General features: G+C 34.3%; 1 protein-coding gene across 1 annotated transcript; it reads left to right on the forward strand.

Annotated features, from left to right (window-relative positions):
• Positions 1-3,861: 3,861 nt before the first annotated feature.
• LOC142336814 (NADH dehydrogenase (ubiquinone) complex I, assembly factor 6-like) lies at positions 3,862-10,202 on the forward strand. The gene is made up of 2 exons (XM_075385747.1): positions 3,862-4,527; positions 9,552-10,202. Exons 1-2 carry the CDS (start codon positions 3,975-3,977, stop codon positions 9,974-9,976), a joined length of 978 nt encoding a protein of 325 aa, XP_075241862.1. The 5' UTR covers positions 3,862-3,974; the 3' UTR covers positions 9,977-10,202.
• The last annotated feature ends 10,259 nt before the right edge of the window (positions 10,203-20,461 follow it).

Raw genomic sequence — 20,461 nt, forward strand, 5'->3', positions numbered from 1 at the left:
TACTGATAAGTTGTCGGAAATGCAATTTGTGATCGTCTATTTGTTGTCAAGTTTCCCATGGATGATAAACGTATTTTCGCTCAGTAAACTTGATTAAAAATGATTAATTGCTCTCGTAGAGAAGCAATTAATGTAAACGTGTGTGTCTTTTTTATGCAAAATTTTGGCTTGACCTCTTTGACTTTTCGAATGACTTTTACGTCCTTGACTTTTTGTGTTTCGCGTGATCTAATATTATCTCTCAATCACAATTTCAAGCAGCTGAACTCAACTGAGGGCAATTTAATACTAAAGGTCAAATGAAAAAAGCGCCGAAACTGGTGCCTTTTTTCACTTTAAATCTTAATAGTGGTATATGTTAACATCTAATGTGGTTATTTGAAGCCCACTATTGACTTTTTTAGTCCCATTTAGGCTCCCCCTCCCTCCCTCCCTCCCTCCCTCCCCCCCGACTGAAGCCAGCTGCAATTGATTAGAGCTCCCACTAATCGTTCGAGAGCAACTCTTCCGACGTTTAGTCGTTTATGTTGGTTTCTTTAAGCACACGCAACTAATGCTAGGTAAATTTATGCATCAAGTGAAAAATTACTATGCGCTAAAAGAACGAAATTCCTAGGAACGGTGTTCCATGATAAACCTGCTTCTTGTTATTAGTCCTGAATTTGCTAAATTTCTGTTCGTTCCTAAACTTGTTAAATTTTTGTTCGTTTGAGATCTCGGAAGACAAGCATCTGATATCGTTCATAGATTCATTTTTCGATCTTCTAGGCTGAGTTTTTTGTTATGAATTGGCTGTCTTCAAGTAAATTGATTAGTAAAAAGTGTTTTAGGAAAGACGCTGTTAATTTGTCCACAGCTACTTGATTCAATTATTTTCATGGTTTAAATAAAAAACCAAAGGGTAAACGGTAAAATTAACTATTTTTTTTTGAATGTTAAAGATTGGCTATATAATTCCGAATTACCTATCAGGTTTCGAACAGCAACCAATTTTGATCAAATTAGCATTTAACTTTAGGAGGTGGTCTTTATTTTTTGTTTTAGCCTTTTAAGTGCTTTGCAACGCAGTTTGAAGCAATCGTGTCTTTTATGCTAAATTTTTGCCGGATAGTTTTTGTGCTATGATTAATTGCTCTCAAAAGAAGTTGTAGGAAATATATAAGTCTTTTTCAATGCAATTTTTCGCTTGAGCGATTTTTCGTCGGACGCTTTTGACTTTTAGTCCTCAAAAACAGGATAAAATGTAGCGCCCAGCGGGCATTAAGTGCTCTCAAAGCCTTTCTGCTCTGTTTCAGCTCAATCTGTTTTGACACTTTTAATTACGGTTTAAAGGGTGGTTCTTAGAGGTCGAAGACACCCCCACTGTTGACCCCCCCCCCCCCACTAATTGCCCCCTACCCCACTGTTGCCCACCCCCTCCCTCCCATCAGCCCGTTGCCCCCCCCCCAGTGGCTACGTTTGAACAACCGATCGCTAAAAACACGCACTTTTATACTTATTAAAGACGCAAAAATACAAGTTTTTTGAAAAAGTTTGTCTTTTTTAGAGTTCTTTCAGGGAACCTCCTCTAGGGTTTTCGATAGGTTACTGCATAGTTTCTAGTGGTAGTGGAATGGTTTCATCATTTTAACATCACGAATTTATGTTTCAGTATTTTTCATTATTCACGTCTTTCCAGACGCAGGGGCCAAAAGACGTCCCTAACGGTTTGATAAAAATGTTACCGAAAAATTTTATTTGCCATGGAATAGCTTTAATTTTTTTAATATGACAAATTTTAGCGATTTTTTTTGATAAAACCTGCATTTTTTTCAAGTTTTTTTAAAATTTGTCGGTTGTTAGTTTTCCCCAGCCTCAAGAGCCACGTAATATCCTCTAGGGTTTGATTACAGGTCACTGTATAGCTTCTAGATGTAGTGGAATGTTTTTCAAGATTTTAATATCAGCAATTTTTAGAAATGTTTGCAATTTTTTCAAGTTTTTTGAATCTTTGATTTTTTATGGTTTTTTCCGGTACCAGGGTCCTAGGTACCTCCTCCGTGGTTTGATGATAAGCTGTCGCATAGTTTCTAGAGTTAATTGAATGGTTATCAATATTTTAATGGCTCAATTTTAGTTAACTTTTTTTTCAAATTTTCGGAAAATTATTATGTTCCAAAGTTATGGATCTTTATGAGCCATTGAAACTATTTAAAGCTTTAAATAGGGATACTGGATAGTCTCTTGAGACAATGAAATGGTTTTGTGGATTTTGATATCTTGAATTTGAGCAATTTATTGTTAAAATTTGCTATTGTTTTCAAAATTTTTGAATATTTTTGTCCTTTTCTGAGTTTAACGATCATTACTGGCCAACGAAGCTTTTCAAGTCTTGCACATGGGTTACTTGAAATAACTCCAGAGACAAAAAATAGTTTTGAACATTTTCACTGCGAAATCTGGAAGGTTTTTTTTAAAAATTTTGCAATATTTCGCCAATTTTTTAAAAATCAGTTTTTTATTCGATTTATTTACTAACAAGGCTAGAAAACTAAAAGTTGCAGAGTCGAATTAAGCTAAAGCTAGCCTCACTAAAACTTGGCTAGCTACTGACGAAGCCAACCGCTTGCCGGTCGTTTGAGAGCAATTCGCCCGACGTTAGTCGGTTATGTTATTCGTTTGTTCGCTTTGTACGAACCCCAACGTCATTAAGTCTATGCTTAGCTCTTTTAATTAGGTTTTGTAGGCTCTATGTGTAGGGTTCTAAAAGCACGGAAGGAGATCTTCATGGCTTGGATAATTTTTTTAGGTTCAGACCTCTCAGTCTTGTCTTGTCTACATTTCTGCCAAAACTATGAACTGTTGTTCAATTCCATTGCGCATCCTACTAGATGCATTCAATTTCAAAACATATTAGCCCTTGTTTAACATCCAATTTCTGGTCAATTAAGTAGGAGAATTTGACTGTTAAATTCCCATTTTCCCCAGTTTGTCTCTGCACTTTTTTGGACCAAGTTATCGGGTCAATGGTTTTGTCCTGAATATTCTTCGCAGTCGGAAATATTTGTTTTAAATAGTGTTTTCAATTGACTGACAACAACTGCAAGAGGAATTTTTCGGATGCTTTGTTTAATAGTGAATCACAAGAAACTCTTGGATTAACTAGCTAGACAACAATGGCGCCTTTTCATTTCACAGCTCTAGCTAAAAAAATGGATGTTGAAATAAATTTTTATTCCTTATAGCTTGCAGAATTCTTATTTACAAATTTTAGGATAGTTTTGGGATAAACGAATTGCATGAGAGATGCTATTACCTAATGTAAACAATTCCACAACTTGTGGAATCAACCAAAAACGGTCTATTGTAATTCTTCAAATAAATACCTCTGCGATAGCTTTATCGATTCTCTCATTTACCTCGTGAATCATCGTTTTTCGAAAGTGCTTTTTTCAAAATCTATAGCGCATTGTTGGAACTGACCATCGAAAGTTGTGGATGTTTGAAGCGGTTTTTTCTTAATTTTTCGTGCCTTTGTAAATTTTTATACCTATTGCGGCTTTTTTGCGATTGGTTGTTAACGATTGGTTGTTAACTCACTGCTGGACATTTTTTTTCTTTTCAAATGAAAGCCGCTGAAAACAATTTTAAAATCTATACCAATTAAACGCTCTGTTTTGACATGTGCTGACTTATTTTTTCTTCACTTTAACTGCTCTCAGCGCGTTTCACACGATTTTAATACTAGAAACCCAACCCGCAAGTATACCCAAATTTAAGAGGTAGTTACTCGATACAATACTGGCTATAGTTCGTGAGTGTTACTGGACCTTACTTTTCACCATGCAGTAAACTGGAACTCTGTTGTTTACCTACAATTCTTACAATGTTGAAGTAAAATAATGGAGAGCAATATCTGCTTGTTCCAGATAGCGATGGTTAAAATACTTGAAAAATGAGAAATTAAACGCATGTATTACATTATATAACAAACAATGCTAAAGGTCAAGATTCTGACCAAGAATTTCAGTGTGTCTTTATCATCACGGGTCAAAGGTCGCAAGAAGTATGATTATGGCGGCTGTGTCGAAAATGTGAAGAAACGAGATTACGATGGATACTTACATTGCCTTGTGTTCCCTGAACATCTCGTCAGATTCGCATTTGCAATCAAGGCTTTCAATTTAGAACTAGCGATGGTACCCGACCAAGCAAGATCGGATCCTAAAATAGCCCAGATGCGGTACAAGTTCTGGGAAGATTCTATTGAACAGGTTTTCAAAGGAAAATCTAAGTTTCACCCAACTTTGATGGAGCTCAGCTTTGCGGTTGAGAAATGTAAACTGTCGAAAGAGTATTTCAAAATGATGATTGATGCCAGGTGTAATATGTTGAATATGGAATCTGTTCAGTCTTTCAGTGAGTACAGTGATAAACTGATGGAGGTCTACAAAGGGTGTAACTTGTTGTTACTGCAGTTACTGTCGGAAAAGTCAACAGAAAGCAAACCGAGTATACGTGGGGTGGAAGAATTCAGCCGAGCTCAAGGTAAATATTACTGATTTTGTCAAATTTAAAATCGTAGCCGGTAATTTTGGCGGATCAGTTATTTAATAGTCGTACAGTGAAGAGTATTGAAAATTTATGAAAAACACTTCCTCTGACTAAATTTGTTTTTGTTTCTGAAGAACAAAATTGAAAATCGAAGACCACTGCAAATTGTTTTTTAATGTTGACTTTAACCTCTATTTGAATTTTGTTTTTGCATTAAAATTTATTTTTAATGGAGCTTAGCATATTTTAATTGGAGGGTTTTCATAATTTGGGGGTTTAGTTTTTGTAAACTATTGGCCAGTTTTGACTTTCTTCACGAGTTGCCATTCAAATGTAGCTGTATTTTGATTGAAAAATTTTAATCATTTTTTATCATACTGTGAGGAGTGAGAAAAAGATTTTATGCCATTTGGACGGCCTCTCTTAAAATTTTATAATTTTTTTTAATTTAGCTTTAATCAATAATCCTTGCGGTCTGTATAATCCACCGTCTAGCTGCTTGTTTGATTTAAAATGAGATTCATTATAATGCTGAACGTCGTTTCTGTTGAATAAGAAAAAATGACGTAGATTTAATAATTTTGAATTACTCTCAAACGAAGTTCGTAGCAATTACATTAGTCCTGTTTCCTTTTTAATGTGATTTTTCGTCCCACCCATTTGACTTTTCGTCCTCGAAGACGGGATAAAGAGGTAGCGCGCGGAGGGAATTAAGTGGCCGAGCAGCTCTCATTAGAGGCTTACGCCTTACTAGTCTCTAAGCATCCGATTCAACAAAACTTTGAGACAATTTCAGGGTGTAAGGGGGCGGTTCTTAGTTTTGACACCCCCTCCCCCCTCCAAACTCCTCAAAACTGGTGATTTAGACCCCCTCTCGTCCATCTCTTGAACAACCGTACTCCATCCCATCCACCGCCCACATCCCTTCCCCCCATCGCTCCCCCCCCCCTCTGCTAACCCCCATGTTAGCATCCCTAAGCCCCAGCTAGCTATTACGGAAGCCAACCGCTACCACTTCGTTTCAGATCAATTCTCCCGACGTTAGTCGAATGTGTTTTGTTTTTGCTGTTGCACTACTATAATTATGTGAAATTTGATTCAAACAGTTGAGAATAATTTTGGTACATATTAATAAATTCTACTGTTTTTATCTGCCTTCTATTATTCTTGTGTTAGTTCAACATTGCAGCACGTAAGACGTTGTAATGACAGCCAGATAATTGAGTTCCACGTAAACGTTATTGTTATAAATTGGAGAAATGTGAGATTGAATTTTTAAAAAAAGATATCAAATTGAAAGGTTTTCGAAAGACTGTTTAATTGCTCTCAAACAAAGTTTTTAGCAATTATATTAGGCAGATGGTATTTTATGCAGTTTTTCGTCTGTCTCTTTTAACGTTTCGTTCTCTAAAACACGGGATAAACAATTGAAGCTCGGAGGGCATTTAGAGGTTGAACGGCTGAGCCATACGCCTTACTAGTCTCTGAGTATGCGATTTACCAAAACCAGTTAAGAGGAGACTATATCATGGTGTGAATCTTAGTTTGACCCCACTCAATCACCCCCACTCAGCCCCCCCCCCTCGCCACTCCTCCGTCTACCCTTTTGCAACTGGCAATCTTGCTGCTACCGAAGCCAACCTCTCGCAGTTTTAGAGCAACTCGTCCGACGTTCGTCGGTCATGTTTGTTTTTGTGCGTTTATTGTCAGTTTGGAACCGGAATGTTGAACAACATTTATGCGAGTTCAACGGTGTTGCTTAAAGTTTTTACTTGGAGGAACACGTCAGATTAATTTTTAATCTTTTGTTGAACACGAATTTTTCTGTCCAAACATTCCTATTTTCTTTGCAAATACATTTTACTTATAACAGTTTCAAATTGACCTCACAACTGTTTTGCTTGTTTTGTAGACTATAAAGAGAACCAGTTGACATTTAGTTTCATTTCACTGAACTCAAAATTTTTTGCAACCTTATAGGCTTGATTAAAAGAAATCTGACATTTAACCGACCCAAGTATATTTTTTGAGACTTGAAAGTCAGCATTGATTACGAACGAGCACAGAAAAATGTGTCATTTGCAACAATGTACTCAGATTTCCTGTTTTGATAACAATCACTGGTAAAATCGGAACGCCATGGTGTTCAAAATGGAATACTTCCAACTACGAAAAAAAAACAAACAAGTAAGAAGCAAGAAAGCAAATAATTGTTTAAAAGTAATTGTTTAAACTGAAAAGAAAACAAATAACATTTTTTGGACCTTTTCAGCAATTGCCCCCCCCCCTTTGCAAAAAGGGGGGCAATAATTGAATGCAATTAAACGTATGCCGACATATAATCGGCTTAATTAATTCGTTGAAACAAATCAACCAATCACATTCAAGCATTTACTTAGCTCAATTAAGTTGATTGCTAATACCAACTGTGCTGTAATTGGGCAATGAACTTCACATACGAAATATCGCCTTTGCATAATAATGAGCTTTGTATTTTGAAATTGAAACAATTCGGCCTTTTAGCACGTGATATTAAATGTATTCAATGTAATCGCGATTAACTCTGGACTAATCATAAGATCGCTAAAGATGGATTTGCTTGGTAAAGCCAAAATACGAAATGCAAAAATCGTAAATATACTGTTTCTGTTCGGAACGGAAGTTTTTTTTGCAAATAGCAATTAATCTTTGGCAAAATGGTTTCATTTAATTTACTTGTGGTCTATTCAAACATCGAATCAACAGGCTCGTTCGCAGGCAAGTGTCAGCAAACAATCGATTACAAATGCCTTCGCATGCCTTCGGGAAATTTTTGACAAATAACTGCAAAAAAACCCTGTTCGTCTTGGTGGACCCGGAGTTATTGTTCAAATCGACGAAAGTTGTTTTTCGCACATACCTCGAAACATCATCGAGGAAGAGCGCACGAGCACCTAATTTGCGTTTTTTGCATCGTAGATACCAGTTACCAACCCGCTGTTGGATACATGGAAGTTGTCGAAAAAAGAGATGCGGAAACTTTGCTGCCAATTGTTCAGGCAGTTGTTGACCGATTTTCAATAATTCATTTGGATGAATGGAAGGCATACAGTTCTCTGCAGCGTTCAGGGTACCAACACAGTACTGTCACTCAACTTCGTCAAGCCGGTTACGGGATTTCACACTTAGAACATCGAGTCTTACTGGAATTTCAAGAAAGCGTACATCATAAAAAATGTGGGGTTGTCATCGAAACATGCTTGATTGGTATTTACAAGATTTTATGAGAAGAGATAGCTTCGCAAGAAACAATAACTGCTTTAAAAATATCTGGCTATAAATCACTCATTTTTACCCATTCAATAATTAATTCTTCAATTGCCTTGTTTTATTGGGGGGGGGGGATTCTCTACTAGGTACCAAATTGCAATTGTTGAAAAGATCCCTTTTTTATCGTTTTCATTCTTTTTAATAGCCGCCCTCATCTTCTCAGCCGGCTATTATTGCGCTCGTATTTTTTTTTACTTTGTCAAACTTTTTTTCGCTTTACCATTTTGCCGCTTTTTCGACATTTTGCGTGAAATCTTTTTGACTTCTCTAGGCTAGTTTCTCTCTTCTCTCATTCTGCTAAAAGTAAATTTGAACATCAGTTGCTAAGCAAAGCAATTCAAAATGAACAGAGTCGGTTTAAAAAATTGAAGTCAGAAATAGAAACGGGATAAACCCATAAAGCCCAATTTTAGATGCCCGCTATTTGAACGTCGTTTCTATAAGTCTTAGTTACCACCTCTAATGCTTATTGGTGTTGATAGTAGCCCCTGTAGCCTCTCTCTAAGAAACAGAAGTATGTTCAACTACGAAATGCCATCAAAATAAATCGGACTTAAAAAATTTTTTTGTACAAAAATCTTTTTTTTTTATAGCTGCGAAGCTGTAAGCTGAGCGTAGCTATATTGCGGTGCTCTTGGTTTTTTTTTGTTTCGTCGTCTGACGCTCTTTTTTCGTTTTACATTTGTTCACACAGCAAAGCTGAAAAGTCAAATTTTCTGAATGACTTCTTCCTCTCACTAACGGCATTTGCGCGCGTGACGTCATTTCTTACTCGCTTTAGCGAAAGTTTTAAGGTTATTTGCGTGATTAGATTTTGATCATACGTGACTTACCTCACTCAATAAAATGACTTTTGCCTTTTAAAACTTAAGTTTTAATTGAATTTGTTTAAGGTCAAAGGAACTCATATGTGCAGTAAAGGTCCCTAATAAGAGGCTCCTGTGGAATGATTTTTAACAAGCTTTATTAATTTATCGCTGAATGCTTTTTAGCCTAGTTTTTTGAGCGGCGTCGATTTTTTTTCAATTTAGATCTTGATCTGTTTCTATCTCTATTATATGGCACGCAGGTCTATTCTTTCGCAGCTATTCCGGCAATCTGCCGGCTATGTTTCAATATATTCTATTCGTTCAATCCCAATCATGCTTATTGGAATCAACGGCGGCTATTTTCCGGCAATCTGCCGGGTATGTTTTCATGTGCTTCCCACAAAGAATGAGCTGCGCAGTTGCCTGTATTTTACTGTTTTCTTTTTGAGTGAAGCGTTCACTTCGGATTTTAGAACAAAATAATACAAAATATTGCAGGTTAATTTTTTCTCCGATTGTTTATTTTGTCAAATCTGCCATCCTTATCTAATCCTCCATAATTTCAACTATAAAAGAGGAGACAGTAGTACACTAAATTTTCTGTATTATTGCGTCAACCTCTTTAGAATCTTTTCATTCAATGCATTTTTTAATTTTGTTCTAGTGTCTTGATTTCAAATAGAAAGTTTTCACTCCAAAGAACCGTTTCAATTTGCCGGGCACAGACTTGTATTTTTAACACTAGTCATTAATAGATGAGATGTATGGCAAACCAGCTTCCATTATCTCGATACGTCAACAAGCCGCGCACTATAATAACAAATATTGACGACTTCTCGGTCAATTAAGGTTCCAGCTGTTCTTGGTAATAAATTGTTGCAATTGATGACCTGATTTTAGGACTGATTAGCTCACTCAAGGGAATTCGATACTTGGCAGCAAAGAAACAATGTGAGATTCCTCGAACAATTCTCAAGGAATTCTCAATCAGCGAGCGAGATCTATTTCGACTGGAAATGAACAAGAATCTGCATAATTATGTTCAACAAATAACTAGTTCAACTCAAGAAGCACTTCAGAATGGCGTCGAAAACATGCGGAGAAGTCAAGATAGAAAACATTTGAAAGTAGTTTTGTTGCCTCGAATTAATCTGTTGTACAATTTGAAATCTTTGAAAAAATTAAATTTTGATATTTTTGCTCCTAAAGTGTTTGAGAGGTCACCTTTACTGCCATTACGATACAAATTGAATTCATTTTTTATACAATTTTATTTTTTGGTTGTTTCAGTCAGGTTTTTATTTGACTCTAATCTGCAACAGTGATTGAATTGGCATTTTCATATGCAGAAAGGAATGATTAAAATTCTCCAAAGTTATATAAATTACACGTTTAATCAAAAGTTATAGAACGAGAAGGGGACAGTTAAATGGGCCCTTTTGTTCCACCTAGATTATACCCCATAAAGAAGTAATTCATATTGGAATAAAAACCAAATAGAATAACAAAGAAATAACTTTTTTTCCATTACTCTCCCTCTTCGCCCTAAAGATAATATAAATTATATTTAAGAGCTAAACAGACAGACAGTAGCATTTAATAAGGGATGCAAACAGCATGACATCAGGTTAAAGCACTGCTCTAATAATTCTTTAATAGCCGCAAAGCGATAGCTGGGGCTATTATTAGCCTTTTTAAGGTTTCCTAACATTCGAAAATATTGAATTGTGTTGCTGCTCTGTCATTTGTTGAAGATCTCTTCACATTTTTTAGTTAATAGCCGCAAGGTGATAGCTGAGGCTATTATTGGCCTTCTCGTGGTTTTTCTACAATCCAAAGCAGTTGGATTGTATTGGTGTGTTTTCTTTTATTAAAGATTTGTTCACACTTCCGGCTTTTTTACGTCACTTAGAAGTCAAATTAGCTTGGTAAATTTTCAAGTAAAAAGCAAATTTTCAGTATTTGAAAGCAATTTTTTTTTCACGTGCTCCAACTTGATTTTTGTTTTTGGTATTTCTTCTCCTGAGTTCTCTTAATATGATGTATATGTCTTCTAATTGCACCTATCTGCCATCGCTCGAATGCACCAACGGGCAGCTAATGGATTTTATTACCTTGAAACTATTTCTTGTCGAAAAATATCAGTTAATATTTGATCCTTCCCTGTTTTTATTAGTACTTTTTGTCTTAATTCCTAGTGTCATTATTGACAGGTATCAATGGTTGCTATTGCGGTATAAACGAATCGAATTCGTGGCTGTTGGCTTACATGGGTTTGACAGTATTTGTTTCCTAAGTTTAAATGAATTTTTGAGTTTTGCTGGTATTTGTTGTACGTTTTGTTGTCGCATCTTTTAATCCCATTATGGACCAGCCTCATAGTTTGCTATTAGGGACCATTATAATTGATTTGATTGTTTGAGTTGAAAGATTATTCTTTCTCTGACTTAACATTAATTATTGTCAAGAAATATTTAATTTTTTGAGTTTTATTTTTCTATTTTTTGTTTTATCGCATGTTACAATTGATGACAGATCTCATCTGCTGTTTTGGAATCCTAATTCAGTCGAAAAATGGTTTCAGCACAAAACTATTGCTTTGTTTTACTTATACGCTGTTAGTTTGCGTGAAAAGGTTACTGAATTTTGAGTTTCGGTAATATTTAGTGTACTTATTGGCACATTATCACTTAATCGTCATTAAAAACAGATGTCATCGGCCGCTAATTTGAGGTTTTATTAACTTTAAATTTTGGGTTCAGTCCGTAGTTCTTGCTTTCTGTGAATTTTAGTCTATTCCCAATATGCAAGTTTTTTTGAAAATTGGTTTTTTTGTTCCATCATTCAGTCTCATTAATGGCAACTTTGGTCGGCTGAGAAGAATTGAATGTATTTAGTGGCTTGAATTCATTTCAGTTATTTTTTTTCTATAAAATGGACTTTTCAATAATAAATGATGATTTCATCTTGCATCCTTTTGTTGTTTTTCTCGTGGTTTTATCGCGTTCTCTACAAACTAACGGTTTTAATTGGACCTCTAGTGCGGCGTGATTTTGGCCAATTTATTAGGTCCTGTTTCTGAAGGTTCTGGTTACTAGTTCATGTCAACTTCAAGGTATGGTTTATCATTTTTGTTTTCTTTTTGAGGTTCTCTTTTTATTTCAAGATTTTTGTTCCGTGTGTTTTAATTGCTCAAGATTTCTAAGCTGTGGCCACTCTGATCACTGAAAATCACTGTCATTATTGACAGGTATCAATTGTTGCTTTTGAGGTATAAACGAATCGAATTCATGGCTGTTGGCTTACATGGCTTTGACAGTATTTGTTTCCTAAAAGTTTAAACGAATTTTTGGGTTTTTCTGGTATTTGTTGTACGTTTTGTTGTCGCATCTTTTAATCCCATCATGGACCAGCCTCATAGTTTGCTATTAGGGACCATTATAATTGATTTGATTGTTTGAGTTAAAAGATTATTCTTTCTCAAACTTAACATTAATTATTGTCAAGAAATATTTAATTTTTTAGTTTTATTTTTCTTTTTTTTGTTTTATCGCATGTTACAATTGATGACAGATCTCATCTGCTGTTAAGGATCCTAATTCAGTCGAAAAATGGTTTCAGCACAAAACTATTGCTGTGTTTTACTTATACGCTGTTTGTTTGCGTGAAAAGGTTACTGAATTTTGAGTTTCGGTAATAATTAGTGTACTTATTGGCACATTATCACTTAATCGTCATTAAAGACAGATGTCATCGGCCGCTAATTTGAGGTTTTATTAACTTTAAATATTGGGTTCAGTAGTCCGTAGTTCCTGGTTTCTGTGAATTTTAGTCTATTCCCAATATGCAAGTTTTTTTTTGAAAATTGCTTTTTTGTTCCATCATTCAGTCTCATTAATGGCAACTTTGGTCGGCTGAGAAGAATTGAATGTATTTAGTGGCTTGAATTCATTTCAGTTAATTTTTTTTCTTTAAATTGGACTTTTCAATAATAAATGATGATTTCATCTTGCATCCTTTTGTTGTTTTTCTCGTGGTTTTATCGCGTTCTCTACAAACTAACGGTTTTAATTGGACCTCTAGTGCGGCGTGATTTTGGCCAATTTATTACGTCCTGTTTCTGAAGGTTCTGGTTACTAGTTCATGTTAACTTCAAGGTATGGTTTATGATTTTTGTTTTCTTTTTGAGGTTCTCTTTTTATTTCAAGATTTTTGTTCCGTGTGTTTTAATTGCTCAAGATTTCTAAGCTGTGGCCACTCTGATCACTGAAAATCACTGTCATTATTGACAGGTATCAATTGTTGCTTTTGAGGTATAAACGAATCGAATTCATGGCTGTTGGCTTACATGGCTTTGACAGTATTTGTTTCATAAAAGTTTAAACGAATTTTTGGGTTTTTCTGGTATATGTTGTACGTTTTGTTGTCGCATCTTTTAATCCCATCATGGACCAGCCTCATAGTTTGCTATTAGGGACCATGATAATTGATTTGATTGTTTGAGTTAAAAGATTATTCTTTCTCAAACTTAACATTAATTATTGTCAAGAAATATTTAATTTTTTAGTTTTATTTTTCTTTTTTTTGTTTTATCGCATGTTACAATTGATGACAGATCTCATCTGCTGTTAAGGATCCTAATTCAGTCGAAAAATGGTTTCAGCACAAAACTATTGCTGTTTTACTTATACGCTGTTTGTTTGCGTGAAAAGGTTACTGAATTTAGAGTTTCGGTAATAATTAGTGTACTTATTGGCACATTATCACTTAATCGTCATTAAAGACAGATGTCATCGGCCGCTAATTTGAGGTTTTATTAACTTTAAATATTGGGTTCAGTCCGTAGTTCCTGGTTTCTGTGAATTTTAGTCTATTCCCAATATGCAAGTTTTTTTTTGAAAATTGCTTTTTTGTTCCATCATTCAGTCTCATTAATGGCAACTTTGGTCGGCTGAGAAGAATTGAATGTATTTAGTGGCTTGAATTCATTTCAGTTAATTTTTTTTCTTTAAATTGGACTTTTCAATAATAAATGATGATTTCATCTTGCATCCTTTTGTTGTTTTTCTCGTGGTTTTATCGCGTTCTCTACAAACTAACGGTTTTAATTGGACCTCTAGTGCGGCGTGATTTTGGCCAATTTATTAGGTCCTGTTTCTGAAGGTTCTGGTTACTAGTTCATGTTAACTTCAAGGTATGGTTTATGATTTTTGTTTTCTTTTTGGGCTCTTTTTATTTCAAGATTTTTGTTCCGTGTGTTTTAATTGCTCAAGATTTCTAAGCTGTGGCCACTCTGATCACTGAAAATCACTGTCATTATTGACAGGTATCAATTGTTGCTTTTGAGGTATAAACGAATCGAATTCATGGCTGTTGGCTTACATGGCTTTGACAGTATTTGTTTCCTAAAAGTTAAAATGAATTTTTGAGTTGTGCTGCTATTTGTTGTACGTTTTGTTGTCGCATCGTTTAATCCCATTAGGGACCAGTCTCATATTTTGCTATTAGGGACAATTATAATTGATTTGATTGTTTGATTTGAAAAATTATTCTTTCTTTGACTTTAAAATTAATTATTGTCAAGAAATATTTAATTTATGAGTATCATTTTTCTCTTTTTTCGTTTTATCGCATGTTACAATTGATGACAGATCTCATCGGCTGTTAAAGAATCCTAATTCAGTCGAAAAATGGTTTCAGCACAAAACTATTGCTTTGTTTGACTTATACGCTGTTAGTTTGCGTGAAAAGGTTACTGAATTTTTGTGTTTCCGTAATAACTAGTGCACTTTTTGTCACATTATCACTTAATCGTCATTAAAGACAGATGTCATCGGCCGCTAATTTGAGGTTTTATTAACTTTAAATATTGGGTTCAGTCCGTAGTTCTTGCGTTCTGTGAATTTTAGTCTATTCCCAATATGCAAGTTTTGTTGAAAATTGGTTTTTTTGTTCCATCATTCAGTCTCATTAATGGCAACTTTGGTCGGCTGAGAAGAATTGAATGTATTTAGTGGCTTGAATTCATTTCAGTTATTTTTTTTAAATGGACTTTTCAATAATAAATGAATATTGCATCTTGCATCCGTTTGTTGTTTTTCTCGTGGTTTTATCGCTTTCTCTACAAACTAACGGTTTTAATTGGACCTCTTGTGCGGCGTGATTTTGGCCTATTTTTTAGGTCCTGTTTCTGAAGGTGTTGCATAATAGTTCATGTTAACTTCAAGGTATGGTTTATGATTTTTGTTTTTTTTTTTTGAGGTTCTCTTTTTATTTCAAGGTTTTTGTTCCGTGTGTTTTGATTAACAGTTTCAACGAAAACAAATAACATGTTAATTAGTTATTAATATTGTGATTGTTTAAATTGACCAAAACAACCAACTTTTTTATCGTTTTTGTTCTTCATTTCATGCGCTTCAAGGAATGAGCTGTGCAGTTGCCTGTATTTTACTATTTTCTTTTTGAATAAAAGGTTTGCTTGAGATTTTAGAGAAAAATTATCCAAAAATTTGCAGTACAAATTTTTCCCCGATTGTTTCTTTTGTCTGGCATCCTTATCTAGTTCCTGCATAATTTCAACTTTAAAAGAAAAGGCGGCAGTTCACTAAGATTTCTGTATTATTGCCTCAGCCTCTTTAGAATCTTTTCATTTAGTGCATTATTTAATTTTATTCTAGTGTCTTGACTTCAAATAGAGAATTTTCACTCCAAAGAATCCTTCCATGGGCAGAACGTTTCCATTTACGGGCACATACTTGTGTTTTTAAAAACTTGTCATTAATAGATGTGAGGTATGGCAAAACATATGGTAAATTTTCAAGTAAATGAGCAAATTGTCAGTATTTGAAAGCAATTTTTTCCACGTGCTACAACTTGATTTTTGTTTTCGGTATTTCTTCTCCTGAGTTCTCTTAATATGATGTAGATGTCTTCTAATTGCACCTATCTGCCATTGCTCGAATCCACCAACGGGCAGCTAATGGATTTTATTACCTTGCAACTATTTCTTGTCGAAAAATATCGTTTAATATTTGAATGTTCCCTGTTTTACTAGTATTTGTTCTCTTATTTCCTAGTGTCATTATTGACAGGTATCAATGGTTGCTATTGAGGTATAAACGTATCGAATTCGTGGCTGTTGGCTTTTATGGCTTTGACAGTATTTGTTTCCTAAAAGTTAAAATGAATTTTTGAGTTGTGCTGCTATTTGTTGTACGTTTTGTTGTCGCATCGTTTAATCCCATTAGGGACCAGTCTCATATTTTGCTATTAGGGACAATTATAATTGATTTGATTGTTTGATTTGAAAAATTATTCTTTCTCTGACTTTAAAATTAATTTTTGTCAAGAAATATTTAATTTATGAGTATCATTTTTCTCTTTTTTCGTTTTATCGCATGTTACAATTGATGACAGATCTCATCGGCTGTTGAAGAATCCTAATTCAGTCGAAAGAATTGTTTCAGCACAAAACAACCGCCTTCTTTCACTAACAGTTTTAATTGGACCTCTAGTGCGGCGTGATTATTGCCAACTTATTAGGTCCTATTTCTGAAAGTTTTGCGTACTAGTTCTTATTTACTTCAAGGTATTGTTTATGATTTTGTGTTTTTATATATGAGGTCCTCTTACTTCGACGCCACTGACTTTAAGGGAATTTCTGATTTTCGTCATTTTTAAGTTTTTGCCTCCTCTCTGCTATTTCTGTCATTACTTATTGCAGTTTTGTTGTTTTGTGTACTCACTGTATATAAGCGTAAGAGCTATGTTTTCTTGAAGTGTTCTTTTATAGTGATTCTTTTTGAAATTTAAATCCTGGAACGAAATTTTTAATTTTTTCATATTTGCCCATATACGATGCGTCATGCGCATTGGCTTTGTCAACTGATTTAGTTTCATGTCCTTGTTAATTTTCAGGCTATTAGATAACTCAGTTCTCTGGATTGTAGTTCAGGACTTGTTCTGCTATGTTTTTTATTTCGTCAAGATTTTTGTTCCGTTCGTATAACATCACAATCACTGCAAGTCTGCTTTTTTTGCATCCTTTCATGCAACATCAACTGAATTGCGTGAGTTACGCCCTTTTTCACTCTTAATGGAGCAATTTTTTACAATTCAAAGAATTTGAATTGTATTGGGGTGCTGTCTTTTTTTAAAGATCTGTTCACAAATATTTATGATTTTTAAAGTCAAATTGGAGTAATTGTTTTGGTCACGCTGAAACAGGAAGTGGAGCGAAAAAGCGAGTGGTTTTTGCTGTGTGAAATTTTTTCACTCTAACTTTAAAGTTTTTGAAATAGTTTTTGAAATATTTAAAAATCGAGGTTTTTGCATCTTTGAGACTCTTTAGGTAATAAATAGCCGCCGTCAGCCTCTCAACGGTTATTATTTAGGCGCTCTCCTTTTTACAATTGAAAGAATTTGAATTGTATTGGGGCGCTGTCTTTTTTTAAAGATCTGTTCACACTTTTTCATGATTTTTGAAGTCAAATTTGAGTAGTGATTTTGGTCACACCGAAACAGGAAGTGGAGCGAAACAGCGAGTGGTTTTGCGCCGTGAATTGTTTTTGATCTAATTTTAAAGTAGAGTGAAAAAACGCTGTTTGAAGAAAACTTCGCTTTCTCGGTAGTGGTTTTTTCTTCACATGTGGCAATTTCACTTTGATTTTTACTGTTTTTTCAAGTTTTTTGGATCAGATTTGGTTTTCCCAATCCATTCATAGTCCGTTCTAAGTCTAGTGTTCTGTTTAGTCAATAAAAATTCTTTGAATTGTACGTCAGGACTTGTCCTGCTATGTTTTTTCATTCGTGTGATTAAGTTTTTGGTCACACATTACTTATCCCACTCGAAAAAATCATTTCCTCACTCTGAATTTGATGTTCTTCTCTTTATTTCAAAGAGATAAGGCCATGTAAATATGTGTGCCACTCTAATTGAGGGTTATTTAAGGACAACTAATAGAAGCAGTCGCAAGTTATGCAGATTCTTGATCAAAATATAAGATCTCTGCGATTAATAAAAAATTTCCTTATGCTCTGCTTCGTGTACTATCTTTTTGAGACTGCAGATCTGGAAACTCTTGCCGCTCTTTTCTGGCAATCTGCCACCTATGTTTTTGAAGTTAAGTAAATGAACTATTAAGTGCAGATTTGTGGAAGTAACCGAGTGTCGTGGCGATAGTTGCAATGTCAAGTAACCCATATAGCATCTAATTACAAATTCGTAAATATGGAAAATCATAAATCTCAATTATTATTATAAACTAAAATTAGCAATACAGTCCTGAATTTCCGATTTGAAAAATAATTGCGTGACATTTTCTTAGTATTATTGTTGAGCATGTCAGCTGACAACAATTTGAGTTTGAAATATAAGATTAACATAATGTTAAAACTAGTTTCCAATAAATAAATGGGATCTTTTCCGTTTGTACCCCCCAGTACGTTATGCGCCCCGAGTTACACAGCATGTGTTATTACATAGTAAATCAATATGTAAAAATTTGGAACGTGCGTCTGGGGGGTGCAAATAATATGCGCCAGCTAAGCTGGGGGGGGGGGGGGGGGGGTGGGGCACTAAATCCAATAAATGAATAGTGACTACAGAAGCCATTTTGCACAAAATGCAGTTTAAAGGGTTTAAAATTGGCGAAACTGTATCCAGACTGATGATTGAACGGGAGAGAAAATGAACGGTCATTTTTACCCTTTCTTAACAGAAATCAATAGTTCTGTTACAAACGAGCAGTTGTTTTACAATCATGTCTTAGAAGTTTTTTTCCTAATCGATGTTTATTTTAGTTTCAAAAATGGGTAAAAGTGTTTTGGGTTTTTTATTCTTCCGACGCCACTTGTGGGTGGAGAAACTATATACTCAAATGAGTTTTTTTGTTTTGTCAATTTTGGCCGATCGATTTATTTATTATAGAGAGTTGTGTGTGGTATCATTAAAAAGATTGTCCAGCGTATAATTCGAAATTAAAAAGTTTTTTTAATTTCGTTTTTTTTTCGAGGAGTTATCGAGGTTTAAAGTTTTGTGTGAACACGTGATATTTGGCATGATTTTGTTCACTTTTAGGGGAATTTTCGTTGAAATTATGATATTTTTTTAATTAAAATACTAACTCGAAATTACAATTTACGCTTCAAAGTCAATTAATTTTGTGTTTCTAATAGACGAAAGGTAAAAAAAGGCTAGTTATGGCCTCATGAGGAACTTTTCTATTTAAAAATTGAAAACTAAATGAGAGCTGTTTTGAAAACCTTTTCAGTTTTTTTGTTTATATCAAGGCACTTAGAGACTAGTCACTTTTCATATCAAGGTTCCGTTAAGGATAAACCTCATTTACAGTCAAATGATGCCCAAAGAACAAAAAATTTGTTCTAAAGGAAGCGCTCAAAACTTGTAGGGCTTCGACTCTTGAGTTTTCATAATTTTTAATGAAATTTTGATTTTTTGAGATTCTAAAATTTATGTAGTACTATGGCAGTCATGTCGCCCAAAACTGAAACATGCTCCCTGTTGAGCATCAAAAAAACTTATCCAGTGCTTCGTATGGACAGCTAATGACTGCTAAGACTCCAAACTAATGGCTGCTTAGACATTTTTTCGGATTTTTTTTATTATTCAACTATTTCTTATTTCTGTATACTTGTAAGTCAATCTCATTATTAACAGGACCTTTTTCCTTTCTACTGCAGCCAAAAATAAATTAGTTGGCGTTTTCATCTTCTAACCATTGGCTTTACGACTTCGATGAGACGAGTTTTCATAATTTTTTTAAAAAAAATTTGGATATTTTATTATTTTGAGTTCCTTTCGAAATCTTATCATATTATCCTAATTCTGATAATTCGCATTGGTTTTGAGAAGGATTGCAATTGATCATAGATAAAATTTTCGGTAAAGAGTGCACAGTTTTAATGACTTTTAATTCATTAGCTATTATCTGAAATTAAAAAAAAAACAAAATAATTAATTTATATCTAATGATTTTAATTACCTAAGTAATTTGTGTTTTCGGAAATTGTTTGTATTTTTTTAGTTATTCTGCACCTATAGGCCGTTTTTATGGCTTAGTACAACCATAGACAGATCCTATTGGTTTCCTAATGACGTCTTAGTAAATTACTCGTGAATTTTTTCTTTAAAAGCTACTGGTTTTCGAGACGTTTGAAGTAAATGATTTAAAAAAGAATTTTGATTTATTTTTGAGTTTCGCCCAATTTTTTCCGCTTTTGCCGAATTTTTACCGAGTCTAGTCAAAGAAAACTTTCATTTGCTTTATAATTAAGAAAAAAATTATTTGTATATTTAGGGTTTTGTCGGATTGTAATTTGACGTTGTTACTAGGTCCTTTAGATTTAGATATTGAGTTTAGGCCGTAAAAATTAGTTTGCATTTGCTTGTTTTGTTGTCTATTCTTTGTTCTAGTAGTTTTTTTTTGACGGCAGTTGTCGTGAGTGCTCTAATTAGTCATGTCATTATATACGTGAATTAGTATTTTGGGTGTGTAACGATTTCTTCAAACTCAAACATCTATTTTTGATTATCTCTTCTTTTGGTTAACAATTAAGTCAAAAATGTAGATGAGCTCGGGTCGGAATATCACGTGTGAACTCACATTATCGAGCTTCCTTGTTAGTTTAACAAACAGAAATACGGAACCCATGATTTAATAAATGTTTCAGAGGATTGTTACACAAACAGTTACAAATCATGATAATGAGGAAGAATTTGGAAGTAATTTGTACCTTTTAATCTGAAACTCTAAATGAGATCTTGAAAAGCATCAACTGCGTGCCAAACA

This window comes from Convolutriloba macropyga, chromosome 3 (genome assembly GCF_964194025.1).
Source record: "Convolutriloba macropyga chromosome 3, txConMacr16.3, whole genome shotgun sequence".
Classification (NCBI taxonomy): domain Eukaryota; kingdom Metazoa; phylum Xenacoelomorpha; order Acoela; family Convolutidae; genus Convolutriloba; species Convolutriloba macropyga.